At 43.0% G+C, this 15,149-nt stretch overlaps 1 protein-coding gene and 1 non-coding gene across 2 annotated transcripts in view; both read left to right on the forward strand.

Annotated features, from left to right (window-relative positions):
* Positions 1-311: 311 nt before the first annotated feature.
* The window catches only part of ST6GALNAC5 (ST6 N-acetylgalactosaminide alpha-2,6-sialyltransferase 5), a 166,204-nt gene continuing 151,366 nt past the window's right edge, over positions 312-15,149 (forward strand). The window contains exons 1-2 of the mRNA XM_006086098.3: positions 312-432; positions 1,223-1,474. Of these exons, the coding sequence (XP_006086160.1) occupies positions 418-432; positions 1,223-1,474 (267 nt within the window). The 5' untranslated portion in view covers positions 312-417. The remainder of the gene's footprint in view (positions 433-1,222; positions 1,475-15,149) is intronic.
* On the forward strand, positions 8,376-8,539 carry LOC111825420. The gene has a single exon (XR_002828575.1). It is a non-coding gene; the product is annotated as a U1 spliceosomal RNA (small nuclear RNA).

The raw sequence follows: 15,149 nt of genomic DNA on the forward strand, positions 1-15,149 counted from the left end.
GGTTCTCCTTTTTTTTTTTAATGATTTCATAAAAGATAAATAAGCTCTCGGGCCAAGGGGTGGTTGTACTGACACGGTTAACTCCCTCGCCCCAGAAATTCCATTAGGCTGAAAAGAATATTTGGGGGCGGGAAAGGGGGGATGCAGTGGTCTTTAGGACCCAGCAGGCGGCGGCAGGCGGCAGTTGTGTAGATCACGGAGAGACTACGAGGGTCCGGTTCAGTTTTAATTCTGTCTCTAATCTCTGCAACGCCGGCGCTTCCTGGGTCCCGCGGCTCCCCTGCCCACTCAGCCGCCGCCGGCCACCGGGCTCAAATCAGAGCCGCCCGCGCCCCGTCACCCATCATGGAAATCCTTCAAGAAAAAGTGGCTCCGGACGCATGTGCCTGAGGATTCCGTACAAAAGAGGTGCCCAAAATGAAGACCCTGATGGTGAGTCATTTGTTCCAACTCCTCGGAGCAGAGGCGGGGACCCCCGGGAGCAGCGTCCCCGGGGTGCGTGGGAGAGCTCCAGGGGCGCCCAACCCAGCCCCGCGAGGTCGCCTGTTACAAAGGGATAACTTTCCACCTGCTCCGCGTCCCCTCACGATTCCCGGGTTCTGCCTGAGTAGGTATCCCAGAGCCAGGATCAACTCAGCTTGCGTAGGCTCCTTGACCTCGCAGAAGTCTGAGGGCAGCAGAGAGCTGGAGTGGTGGGCGCCTTGCTCCGGGGGTGGGGGATACCCCAAAGCAACCGCCTGGCAAAAACTGAGAGGTCATGGGAGACCTTTGCAGACTTTCTGGGTTTCCTTGAATGATTGCAAACTTGCGAGAATCGCCGGGGTAAAGCCCCACGGGTCCAGTAAGGAGAGGGTGCCAAGGCTAGAGATTCCAGCAGGCGAGTTGGCGAGGGGTCCCTTCCCCGAAGTGCGAGAGACCCCCGCCCCTGCCCGCTCCGCCGGCGCGCTCTCCCTCCAGTAGCCAGGCGCCGCGCTCCACCTGCCCTCTGCCGAGAGAGCTGGGAGGCGGCGGCGGCCGAGAGCAGCTACGCTCGGGAGCATCCCCTACGGTACCCACCGCACCGAGCCGCCTCTGACCCGGCTGGGCTGCGCGCGGCCGCGCCAGGACCCTGGCCAGCTCCCGCCGGGCATCGCCCCGGGCCGGGTCTTGCGGGTGTTTTCACCGGGTGCGCTCCTACCGGGTGGGCTCTCAGCGGCTCTCTGCTCTCTCCGCCCGCCCGCAGCGCCATGGTCTGGCAGTGTGTTTAGCGCTCACCACCATGTGCACCAGCTTGTTGCTCGTGTACAGCAGCCTCGGCGGCCAGAAGGACCGGCCCGCCCAGCAGCCGCAGCAGCAGCAGCAACAGCAGCGGCAGCAGGCGGCAGCGGCGACCGGCAGCGCGCAGCCGTCGGCGGAGAGCAGCGCCCCGTCGCGCCCCGGGCCCCCCGCAGGACCGCGACCGCTGGACGGATACCTTGGCGTAGCGGACCACAAGGTGACAGCTCGCTCGCCCGCTCGCACGCCACCCAGCTGGGGAATCCCGCACACCTAACCCTGCCCTCTTTCCCGGGGCTGGGAGGCGCCGTGAGTAGGTGCCGTTCGGAGGCCGGAAGGGGGAGTGGACCCGCTGGGGTGGGTGGGATGGTTCCTACTTGATAGGAATTCCTATTTGGAAAAGGATGCAAAGTTTTCCAGGGAATAGGGATGGGATGAGTGGACCCCAAAGCCCAATGTCCTAACAGGAATGGGCCCTGGAACTTGAACCCTCTGACCCCCAGAATTGCAGGGCCGGTGCGTGCTGGTTTCCGGAAGCCTAGGGTTTGGCTGCCAAGTCTCGCCTTTGTGGGAGTTGACCCGGGATGGCGCTAATAGCAGCCCTGGCGTTCCTCCGACCGTGAACCAGAGGGTGAGGCCGCTGCTCAGGCTCAAAGACTCCCCTCTGATCTCTGCTTCGGTTGCTCTGGGCAGAATTGCCACAGCCCTGGAGAGCGGTGCCCAGGCAGGCGCGCGAGGTTGGAGGCACCAACTCAGCTTCCATTGGCTTGAAACTCATCGTTGAGGGCCTGTTTTCCTCTGGCTTCCCGGGAAGCTGCTGGCTGGCTTGGCTAATAATTAATAAGATAAATTTTTTAAATTGAGCCTCCTCTTCCTGGAATAATGAGTGTCTGGTTTCAGTGTGTGAAGCCTTTGGGAGAATCCTAATCAAGTTTTCTGATTCTGAAAAGACAGTTTAAATGCATTCTGCTTTATTTGAAGCTGCTAATATATTTTGATTAAAACACAATTCCACTCTGTGTCTGCTCTGTAGAGCTAGAGGATTTCTTGAAACCACCCAACTAATCTGCTTTTTATATTACTAGATTTTATGGTTGTGGACCAAAGTGATAGTTAGCAGGTACTCCTTTTGTGTGGAAAGATTGCTCTTACCCTGCATGAAAAAGCCAAACTTTTTAAAGGAAACAATCAAAACATTTCCACTCATTTGTGCAATGAATAATGCTAAGGGTTTTTGGAAGGTACAAAAGAATTTAAGACAGGACTCAGCCTTTAGAGGTCTTTGAATACTTGGGGGTGGTGGGTAGGGGTTGGGGGATACCATGGAGTGTAGATAGATAGATAGATAGATAGATAGATAGATAGATAGATGATAGACAGACTGATAGATATACATGTATAGGAAATGCAAGATGTAAACTGTTAGTATTGTTGGGTACAAAGATGAGAAAGATAGATCACTGCTCACTGGAAGGATCAATGGAAGTTTCTTTGAAAACATGGAACTTGCACTGGGAAGAATTCAGAGAAGCAGAAAAGAGGAAGAGATTTCATTACAATGTGATTAGGGGGAGGGGGCTGTGGTAGACTCAAAATCAAAAGTAGAGAGGGTCATCAGTTTTACAATTCCAGCTGCAATTTTCTAAGTTGCTGATTGATTACACACTTTGTATCTGCATGTGGGAGCAACTGGTAAGGGCTGGAGTTCTAGGAAAGTTTAGAGATCGGCCTCTGACTGTGGGTGGATGTGTAACTGGAGATGATGAATATATTGAACTTAGGGGGTTTTCATAGCTATTGTTTACTGGAAATGGTATTAGCACTGGTGGAGTTTTGATTAACAGGGTGTCAGAAGGTACATTTGCTGAGAGCTTTGATGGGCCTGTGGGAAAATATTCCTAATACTTTCCTCCTGGTGCTCTTCTGCTGGACACCAGTTAAGAACATTGATAGCCTAAGGCAAAATATGATGCCCTCATGTTTGCAAAACAGTGTTTATTCACACAAATAGGTCGTATTCCATTTTCAATGTATCAGAGCTTTAGTTCATTAAAATGAAGGACAGCTCTTTTTCTGGAAGGAATGTTGACACTCTATATGAGAAAGTGAGATGATCTGTAGTAAAAGGGTTTTATAAATTGTGAAGTGTTGTGGGCATGATAAATATGTGTGAATGTCCTTGAAATTGTTAGCAGAGAACTATAAACATGACCAGGAAAATCTTTGCAGATAATTAATAGTAATGAAATTCTTTCATAGAAAACCAATATGTCTCAAAATTCCATACCCAAAGGGTTCAGCAGGGTTTGCCCCACCCAAGCAAAGGAACAAAGGCAAACCTTAAAATCTATGCCTCTTTCTAGGCATCCTCCCAATTGTATCACGGAGCTATACATAAACTTCTGTTCAAAATGCAATCATTGACCCTCTTTACTGTTACTATTTAGCTGGCTAGCAATTAGGCAGAGTTCTATGTCTGATGGCTGTCTGAATGTGCATGTGTAAAATATTTGTCCTCTCCAAAAGGTGCTGTCTAATCATGTTTACTTTGGGATCTTCCTATATCTTGCTTAGGCAGAGATTTGTTAGAATATTGCTAGGAATTCTTTTCTTTTCTTTTTTCAATTAACACAGGGGAGGGTAGGAAATGACAGCTTTTCTATTTTTGTTACATTACCAGATGATACTCTGATTGCTCTTTTTGTCTTCACTCTCACATCAGGCCTTAGAAAAATTATAGGATGTGCTGAGTGTGATGACCACCAAGCCATATGCTGCTGCATATTGAATCAGAATTCCAACAGACTTTTTATCTGCCGCTGATTTACAGAATCTGGGGAGAGTTACAGATTCCACTTAGGAAACTGTTCACACCTCCGTGGCCAGAGGTCCCAGAGTCGGCGAAACATGTAGTGTTTCTGTTCCGTTATATGAAGGTATTAACATTATAACTCCAAGATTAAATTCAACAGGTGGTCCTAAGCCCAAGCACCTGACTTTCACAAATTATAGCCTGTCTGCAATGATAGCCTTGTCTCGTGCAGCAGCAGACTAAATTGCTGTTGAGATTAAATCACTGTACGCCTTTGTTGAAAGACATGCTGCAAGTCAAGTCAGTGATGAGCAATATGTGTTGAAGCTTAAAATATCACTTTCCATGGTCATATTTCCTACGTCCTCTTTTACAGATGATGCTGAAATTGTAATTCCAGTAGGACCCAGTGAAGGCTACTTGGAGTTCCTTGTGATAATGAAGGCATTTCGTTCCTGTTGTTGTTGTTAGATTCTTTCTCTTCATTTCCAATACCTTTCCCCCAGACCTTTCCCCACAAATGTTTCACCAGTTTATTTCCACCTTCTTACACGTCTGTCATTGCAGCTACTGCATCTGTATCTTGACATTACTTTCTTGGTTCCCGTTTTTAAAAGCCATTGATTCTAACCTTATTGGCCAGACGGAAGCAAAGAAGCCAATTTGGGGAATCTTCTGCATTTAGAACTGCAGCATAATATATAACCAAACTGACACACACACATACACTCGATCAAGCAACCCTCCGAGGAAACCTCCAGTCTCCCAGCAGAGGGGAAGGGGCCTGGAGCACCATTCTATTTCCAGTCCGGATCTGGTCTGGGTAGATAAAGTTATTTGCCATCTGGTGGACTTTGTGAAATGAAACTGTGAGCTGATTCCCATTTCTAGTGGACAGGAGCCCTTATCACAGAAGGCCCATTTGTCACCCGGACTGCCCTTTTCAGAGAGGGCTTAGAAAAGGGCAGTGATCAATGGGGTCTGAAGCCAAGCTGCTATCTCCTTGCTTCAGTAGTAGCTCCCAGGAGTGGATTTTATACATACCTGTAACATGCTTCTTGCTTCTTTCTCTGCCTCTTTTCTTCCATCAGTCTTCAGTTATTCAAGCAAAACAAACTGCTTAAAGGTAATAGTACTATAATTATTAATTGGTAGATGTCCAGTTGAAATACGACAAACCAATGCAAGAGTTAGAAAATAATTCAAAACCAAAAAAGGGGGAGAGGGGGCACATGCCATATAACTTACTTTGAAATTATGGCATAAATATTCTTCTTTTAGAAAAGTATGTAAATACTCAAATACAAGTTTATACCATTAATTATACTCTATGGTATTGGAGTCATCTGATGAATTATAAATAATTTGGATTTTAAATAGATCCAAAGCAAGCTAATTTTCAGTACTCAAGTAGTACCAAGTATAATCGACTACTGAAAACAAAAACCCTGTTTTCACAAAACATCAACCAAAGGAAACATGACATGGACTATTTGTTCATGGGTAAGGAGCTATGATAATGTGGTTACTGTTAATGGGGTAATTGATTATACAGCATTTATTACAATACTTAATCTTCCTTAATTTTATGAGAGCAAGGAGTACTTATCCAGCTTCCCACAGGAGGAATCCCAAGATACTTCAGTGTCAAAGCCCAGGCCATACCTGGTGGATGAGTCTAGCCTGGCTCCCTTTCAAGTTCGAAGCATTCTGTCCTCCTTGCTGATCCTAGAATACTCATTCTTCTCAGGACCTTTGCACTTGCTGTTTCCTTTCTCTATAAATCTCTTGCCCAAGATCTCTTGCATAGTGATTTCTTCTGGTCACTCAGCCCTCAGATCACATGTCATCTTCTTGTGACCCACTCCTCAACAGTCTTTAAAGAGCCCCTTCCTTAACAATCATTCTCTACTATATCAGCCTGTTTTATTTTTCTTATAATTCTTACTTTCTGAAATAATCTTCAAGTTTACTTATCAGTTGTTTGCCCTCCTCCAAGAGAATGTAAGCACTGTGAGAGCAAAGTATATACAACCTCTGTATGCTTTTCTTTGGTATAGCAAAGGGTCTCCTGGACTCTTGACCAGTTTAACTGCAAGCCCTAGATCAGCATTTGGTACTTATTGGACACACAATAAGTATTTATTGAAAGAAAGTAGGATGTGGGGGTGGGCGTGGGAGGAGGATGTCAAGAAGGACAGAGCTACCTCATCTTATGTTAAGTTCTTTCTCTACAAGAAACATCAGTGCAGTCCCAAGGCCCTGGTATGTCTCATCATTCTTAAATTTGTTATAATAATAATGGAAAGGAAAAAGAAGAAATTATCTAAAACATAAGAATCGTTGGGAATGATGTTTAGGAATCTACATTTTTAAAAATATGTATATTTTTATTGATTTCAGAAAGGAAGGGAGAGGGAGGGAGGGATAGAAACATTAATGATGACAGAGAATCATCAATTGGCTGCCTCCTGCGTGCCCGCTCCTGGAGATCGAGCCCACAACCTCACAGTATTTGCTACCTCTTGGTTCCTGGGATGACACTCAACTGCTGAGCCACATCGGCTGGGCAGGAATCTATATTTTTACAGGCTTTCTTTACCATTCTTGTGCACATTAAAATTTGAAAATCATCATTTGCAACATTTTTAATCATCACCATGTGTAGTTCTATTGCTAATTTGTTTCTGGGTTTTTTAACTAATCATAGTCCTTAGTAAATACTCATTGAAGGCCTAATAGTTGCAACATTGGGTATTCTGGAGAAAGAACACAGTCCTTATATTCAAAGAACCTTTGATCTAATTGGAGAGAAAAGACAAAGAAAGAAGAAAGGCTAAATAATAAAGCAAGTTCTGAATAATAATATGAAGCCAGGAAACAATAAATTAAGACACTGAGACTAAAAAAGAGGCAATTTCTGTGATCTCTTTTAAAAAATAGGTTTAATACTATTATTATCTTAGAAGTTATAAAACTTTCAAACTAAAATTTTGTTACTTATTAGCCCTTTTTAATACAAATGTGCTTGTATATATATTATTTAGTATATGGCTTCCAATGAATAATTACGAAGCAACTTAGATAGCAAAGCAACTTCAAAGTGGATTGATTTTATGTAAAATATATACAACCTCTGTATGCTTTTCTTTGGTATAGCAAAGGGTCTCCTGGACTCTTGAAGGGAGCTAACCCAGTTACCCTGTTTAACTATCTGAAATATATGGTGACCATATTTTTCAAACCAAGTCTCATAACTGTGGTATGATGAATTCGAATATAATTGTGTTGGCTACAAGACAGAATATTTGCAATCAGATCTGTCCTGGAATCTTGGCATTTTTTTTAGAGAGGACTTTTTATCACCCCAAGGTCAAGTGGCAGCACAATAGAATTCCTGTCCTTCGAACACTGGAGTAAAGGGAGATTAAAGATGAAAAAAATACTTTGAAAAATTAAAACCCATCATTAATCAACAAATCATTCGGAAAACCTCCATAAGCCTATTTTATGTTCTTTGAGCAGCTGTGAGGATCTTAAGGATTGAAAGACAAGGAATGATTATATTTTAAATAATGATATTATTACCCATACCTCCTGAACTTGATTCAAGAGAAGATTTGGCTTGGGAGTCAGTAAATTTATGATCAAATGATTGATCAAAACTTGGGGGTCGAGACATTTATGAGATGTATTCAGATTCTTCTTCACAAGCACTTTTTGTCTTAAACTCTGAGTCTGGGGCAAATAAATATTTTTATTGCGGGCTCCATCCAATTTGGTTTCCCAAATAAAAGTCACAGAATGTATATTCTCAGTTTAGACAGCATATCCGCAGGGAAACCTTTTCTGACTTGTAGCCCAGGTCAAAGCTGAGTTGTATGTTTGTCTTCAGAGCCAGGATCCCATGATAATACTTATTCTGGTTATTTGTTATTTCTTATCAAAAATTGTCTGCCTTCCCGCTTGACAATCAGCTCTTAGAGGCTGGGAATTTTTTCTTTATTTTTTGTCATTGTATTCTCAGCCTTTAATAATGTAGGTCTTTGATAAAATTTGCTGAATCAATAAGTATATCTATATAAAGATTTTAAATTTCTTGCAAAATAAGCCTACATTCAGAGTTTCTGACCATTTAGAGTTTCTGAAAATAAATAGCTGCACATCATAAATAACTATTTCTCCTGTCACAATCTGTAGTTCTGTAACTATTTCATTTCTTCATTATGGTACTTGTCAGATCTCTTAAAACATACTCAGAATTTTAGAGCTAAAAGGAAAAATAAAAATTATATCAAAAGGAATTCATGACTTTACCTGGCAGGGGAGATACCATGATCACGAAGGTGGTTTTCCCAGGGCGAGGCTTATCCATTGCACTCCGGATGTGCTGACCCCTGTGATTTCCCCAAATGTGGGAAACTCGACTGCATAATTTGTGGTAGTGGGGGACTGCGTTCATGCTCTCCCCTGGTATAAAAAAAAAGGAATTCATGAGTGGTCATGTGATTTGCCCAAAGTTGTGGGTTAGTGGCAAAGCTGAGACTAAAATGTGGGTCTCTGATGTGAATATCATTACCATAATGTAAATTTGGTGCCAATATATCCTAAGCAGTGACTCCACATTATTTGAATAGAATTTATTGAAATGAAGAGCCAAAGCCTACCCAGAAAAGAAATAAATATTTGAACATCGTATTATTCTGAAATGAATGTGAGAATATGCTTCTGGATAGTTAAAAAGAGCTTCTTCCACCAACCACTGGCTTAGCAATGGGTACTCTAAAAGCTGCATCCAACCCACGCTACCTGTGTAAATGGAGCAATTTGCAAATCAGAGTGGATTTTGCCTTTAAAAAGTAAACCAAACCAACAGAAAATGCCATGAGCAGACCACTCGTTTGGCTGAATTACCTTCTCCACAGCAGGGAAGAAAGCATTGTAAGGAGACTCAGTTAACCAAGAGTTTGAAGAACTGCCATTCCACAAGCAATCATCCACTCGCCCTAAATTCTGAGATGGAATACTTACTCCGAGATAGAACCACTTCGGGCAAATAAGAAACCATTTTATCTATGACAAGGAAAAGTAAGGTTGATAAGTTGTAGATCAGTATGAAAAGGAAACTTTTTATTTTGTTCTCTTTGAATGGCTAAGAAGGGATCTGTAGTGTTCCTGGGAGCCTCGGAGACTCAGAGGATACTCCGGCAGACTGAGATGCAGAGCTAAAACATTTTTTTTATGAGAAAGCATATTCTGGAAATTAATTGCACATAAGGGACCTCTCCACTGACTAATCTACAGATCTGTTCATGTTCTTTGCATGCTTCTAATGGCTGCCCATTGCCTAGAGCATCAAGGTCAGACCCCATAGGAAGGCCCCCAAAGCCCCCGTAGGGTCTCCCTGCCCTACTTCCTGAACCTCACCTCCCACAGCTCGCCTCGGCCCAGGCTCCACTCACCCTGAGAACACAGCTTGCGGTTTCACACTTACCTGCTTTTCCTCCATCAAGGAATTTCCTTTCTCATTTTATCCACCAGGTAAAGAACTAATCATTCATTAAGATGCTCAAGCATCTCCTTTCTAAAGTTTTCCCAAATACAATTTCTGTGCAGTGTAGATCCCACATTCTGTTAAGCTATCTATGTATCAAGCAGTCGATCACATATTGACAGAGTACCTACTATGTGTTAGACACGGAGAAAATGAAAGGAAGGACCTAGTTCCTACCCACAGGAAAATCACAGTGGAGGAAATACGTATTATAATTTACTATATTTTTGTAAGTGCTAAAGTAGTCTCTGCATCTTACACATGCCTCTAATGAAACAATATTGTGATGATTCATCTGCATGCTTGTCTCCATGACTTCTTCAGGCCAGGAACATAACTTATACATCCTTGTATGTCCAGAACCTAAAACTGTAACTTACACACATCAAACTCAGTAAATCTTTGTTGAATGTTAGGTGAACGGACTCCTGTTGTAATTATATGTAATAGGAAGAGATTTAAACAAGCCTGGCTAATAGACTTACTAATGATAGAAATGACAGGAATGATAAGTAGGGGCAGAAGGACTTCCCCTCTGTGACATCCAATTAATTTCTGGTTCCTCTCTCAATACAGAGTAGCATTTGCTGACCTTGCCTGGGCGGCTGACCAGGTGCTGAGATACAGGAATGCCCATCTCTGAGGGCAGTGTGGGTGTCAGAGAAGGTAGAGGACATGCTCTGGTACTTATCAGATCACTTTTTACCTGTGAGTGCTTGGCAAGGCATGCAACTTCTTGGCCTGAGCTTGTCTGTAGAAAAAGAGCTTAAACTAGATTCATTCATTCGCTCATTTTATCAATAATATTGTGTGTCTACCATATATTTTCCATTGTATTTGGGACTGAAGATGCAACAGTGAATAAGGTGTGATGCCTGACTCCACAAAACTTACATCTATGAGGAGGGGCAGGTAAACACAAAATTATAGGGAAGATTTGGATAGAAATATTTACAAGCTATGGGGATGGATGTTATCCTGAAAGCTTTGGGGAAATCATTCAAGGGGAAATGAGAGGAGTGACTCCATCAGATGTGTATTCCAGTGGATCACCCTGGCTTCGGTGTGGCACAGGCCAGAAAAGTCTTAGAGACAGACTGTTGCTGTGATCTTCGTTAAGTGATGCTGGTGGCCAGAGGATAAAGGGACCTAAAGTAAGTTTCTGCCACCCTCAATTTTCTGTGATTGCCCACTCCAATGTGTTGGCACAGACGGTCTGAATGCCGCTCTCAAACAGCAAAAGGTTAGTGGTTCAAGACTGCCTCTCGGTAGTTAGTGAAGAGAGTTTGAGGATGAGCCCAGATGGCACTCCACCTTTCTCTAATTTTGAACCTCACTGTGCATCTTAATACCACATACTGACTTGAGCAGAAACAGTGGTGTTATGGCTAAGGCTGAAGCAAGCTGTTTGTGGAGATTCCATACTATATGCTAGCTGTGGCAGGAATTAAGCCCACCACCTGCAGCAGAGCCAGTGGGGTGTGGAATGAATGTGCTGGAAGAAACTTTGTGATGTAACAATTCTCCTGGGGGAGACTTTATTCTAGAATAACCTTGTCAAGGGAGGCTGTTGCATAATAAATCTTACCAGGTCTAGATCTGTTGGAAGTATGGGGTAGAGAGTACTTTCCTCTCCTTTCATTTCCCACATAGCCACAGAGCGAGCAATTATCATTTTTTTAAATCAGTTAAGTTTGTTAACAACTTCTAAGAAAAGAAAAGTTTCTGTTTCCCTTGCATCAGAAGGAAATTGGCTGTAAAGGAATGTAAAATTTGCCAAGAGGGAGTCTGATTCCTAATTCATTCATTTGGTTGGGAGCAAAATGTTATATATCTGAATGAACTCTGGTTTTATGGTTACTTGGCAATGTCCCACCTGCCAGGCTGCTGTTGGGGATTTCCAAGTTTTCTCGAATTACCTGGAGTGGTATCTGCTTCCACTCTGTACTGCAAACCATAAAGCTGGCTCGTTTCATTTTTATTCTGCTTGTTTCAAGTTTTGAACAATCAAAGTGCAGGAAATGATAACATTGTGCTTGTATTCCAGATCCTGGAAAAGGGAAAAGGGATTACAGGAATCTCTGTGTGTTCCCTGTCACCAACGCCCCATGCGGAGCTTTGCCTTGATGCTCTAGCCATCACAAATCCCTGGAGGAATCATGCCCCTTAACCTTATTAACAACGGTGTGTGGTTTTGGCTCAGTTTGAAATGTGATGGGTTTTTAATCCAAAAGTTCAGAAATAAAAGTCAGATAATAAAAGTCAAATAAAAGCTCTCACTGAGAACAGGATTTCCCAATGGAATGCCCCTGTGGTAGTGAAGTGTTAAGATGAAATCACTGGACCCAGGACCAAGAGTAAGGACCAGAGTGAGATATAACATCAGGTGCTCCTTCCCTGTTCTCACAGGGGCTCTCTGGCCATGGAGACATGAAATGCTGACTGAGTTTTAGAAAAGCATGTAGGGGGTGGCTTATCATGGGCTGTGCAGTGTTTACACAGGGGTCGCAGGTATTGACATTATCACATTTGAATGTGACTTGAGGTGCTGTTTGATAACAGAACAGGAACCACTTTGTCAAAGATAAGTTCCTCAGACAAGGACTGTGTCTTGTTTTTGTTTCTCTGGAATGAATACCATAGCTCACTCCCCTCTATGACCAAAAGGCTCAGGTTGTAGAGGGAGTTTTGAATATTAATGCTGATTGGTCTGCCAAGTAAAGGACTATTTTTTTTAATCTTCACCTGAACATATGTTTTTTATTAAAATGTTTTTTCTATAGAGAGGAACATCGATGTGAGAGAGGGACATCGGTTGGTTGCCTCTTGTAGGCACCCTGACCAGGGATTGAACCACATTCTAGGTATGTAACCTGACCTGACCGGGAATCGAACCTGCAATCTTGGTATTCAAGATGACGCTCCATCCAACTGAGCTACCTGGCCAGGGCATACATGACTATTCTTAATGGGCCCAGAGAACATTCTGATGGTGTTTCACTCAAAGTTTGAAATATGGAAAAGGGACAGAATCTTCGTTTACATATCTTCCAGGGTATCCTGCCAACATGTGAACACCAAAACACAGTAGTATTTCATGCAAACTATGCCTGTAGACCATAGTTGAGGTCATGGAATGCCTTCTATCTGGAAAAAGCTTTCTCTGCATTATCCCCACGATAGCAGGTTGAGAAAGAGAAGGGAGCAGAGAGCCAGAGTGCTGGTTTTGCAAACAAACTTAACCCCATTCAGTTGTAAATGCATAACACTGATCTTCTCAAATGGCAAAAGGTAAAAAAGAGAATAATTATTCATAAACCTACCACCAAGACATGATTACTGCTGATAATTTAATGTACTTCCTTGCAGATTTTTTCATACATTTCAGATGTGTGTATATGCAATGTTTAATGTACTTCCTTCCCATTTTTATCCACATAGGTAGGGTCTGTGGCGTCCATGTGTACATTGTTAAAGAAGGGCATGAGCAACACTATTAGATCTTAGTGAAAGACCTATCTCTTTTAATAGCTTAAACCCAAAATATATTCCAATTAGAGTTAGAATAATTAAGAAATGTGTGTTGATAATTGTGGTGAATCCTGCACTTAATAATCCTCCAGATATGTACATCTTTCCACTAGCTTAGAAATACCTTTCTGTCCCTGTTGTTTACCACTATTTATTATTTATTTATTTATATATTTATTTAAATATATTTTTATTGATTTCAAAAAGTATGGGAGAGGGAGAGAGAGAGAGAGATAGAAACATCAATGATGAAAGAGAATCATTGATCGGCTGCCTCCTGCATGCCCCCAACTGGGGATCAAGCCCGCAACCCGGGCATGTGTCTTTGACCGGAATCGAACCTGGGACCCTTCAATCTGCAGTCCGATGCACTATCCACTGAACCAAACCAACTAGGACTGTTCACCACTTTTTAATTATGGCAATGCCCCATCCCTACATTTAATTCCCCATCTGTTTGCTCATCTACAGGATGTGTTCCAGAATGTATAAGTTTTCAAGATCATTACTAATAGTCCCTTAATCCTTGTTGTCACTTTTCTCTAAATGTCCTCCAACCCATCAGTCACTATTTTGGGGACTTTGCTCATGGCAAACTCATATGGGCTTCCTGGGCACAGTCAGAGACGATGATCTCCGTCTTCATAGTCGCTGCGTGGTCCCTTTCCAGACATATGCCTCATATTTGCCTTTATTTATTGGGGTTCCACTCTGTGATTTAATTCCCTGCCCACATATAGTACAGATTTCATTCCTTGTCCATATACGGTACAGGTTTATTGTGACATAATTGTCTTTCCTAAAAAGAAATTTTACAGCACAAATAATTCTCACCTTCTTAATAAGCAATATTTTGTGCATTTCTTGTTCATCTTCTAGTTTTATAAAACACTTTAATTCCTTTATCTTATTTTAACCTGCCACTTATTGAATTCTAGGGCTGCTGTTCTCTGCTCTTTTTTTTTCTTTTGGTGCTCGATGATGTCTCTGAGCAACTCTATTTCTTACATTTTTCAAATATTGTCTAGCTGCTATTTCTTGATTTTGGCAGAACCTCAGAACTCCCATTATTCTTCCAGGCCACAGGTGGAATAATTCTGTCATTAGAGACATCAGGGTCTGCCTCTCTCATGACGGCCAACTGGCAGGGGATATATTTTATGCATCTCAGTTGGTGGCTTCCAAGTAAAGGAATGAGTCTGAAAACATGCAATCTTTGCCAACAAACTCTTTATCTAATTAGTCCTTTGTTTTGCTACCTGAGTTCTCTACTTTTTAAAAAAAAAATCTTTATTGTTGAAAGTATTACATATGTCCTCCTTGTGCCCCCATAAAGCACCCTTCTTTATCCCCTGAATCCTTCCCACCCATTGTTCAAAATGTTTTTATTATGACATTTTACCCATTATAAGTGCACAATTTAGTGCATTGATATTCACAGTGTTGTCAACATCACCACTATCTATATCCAATTTTTTTTATCACTTCAAACAAAGACTAGGTAGCCATTAAGTAATAACTCCCCAATTCCCCCTTCCCTCCAGCCACTGGTAATCTCTAATCTACTTTCTGTCTCTATGAATGTGCCTAATCTTGATATCCTATATAATAAAGAGCTAATATGCAAATGGTTGTCACACCCTCATGCTGCCATGCAGTAATGGCTCAGACACTCAACACTGGGGAGAGAGGAATGGGGACAAGCCAGGCACAAATGAGCTTGCGAGAGAGTAATGGGAATAGCCAGGCTGTGGCCCAGGCGAGGGACAAGCCGCCCGCACAATGGCCCCAGGCACCTGTGGCTGCGGCTGGCCCAGGGAAAGCTTGCCCGGGTCCTGGGTGCCTGCGGCTGGCCAGAGGGAGGGAAGCCTGGGTCCCAGGTGTCTGTGACTGGCTGGAGGAGGGAATCCTGGGTCCCGGGTGCAGGCGAGGCAGAGGCGGTTAGGGCAATCAGGCCAGCAGGAGAGCAGTTAGGGGCAATCAGGCAGGCAGAGGTGG

This window comes from Myotis lucifugus, unplaced genomic scaffold (assembly GCF_000147115.1).
Source record: "Myotis lucifugus unplaced genomic scaffold, Myoluc2.0 scaffold_25, whole genome shotgun sequence".
NCBI classification, from domain to species: Eukaryota; Metazoa; Chordata; class Mammalia; order Chiroptera; family Vespertilionidae; genus Myotis; species Myotis lucifugus.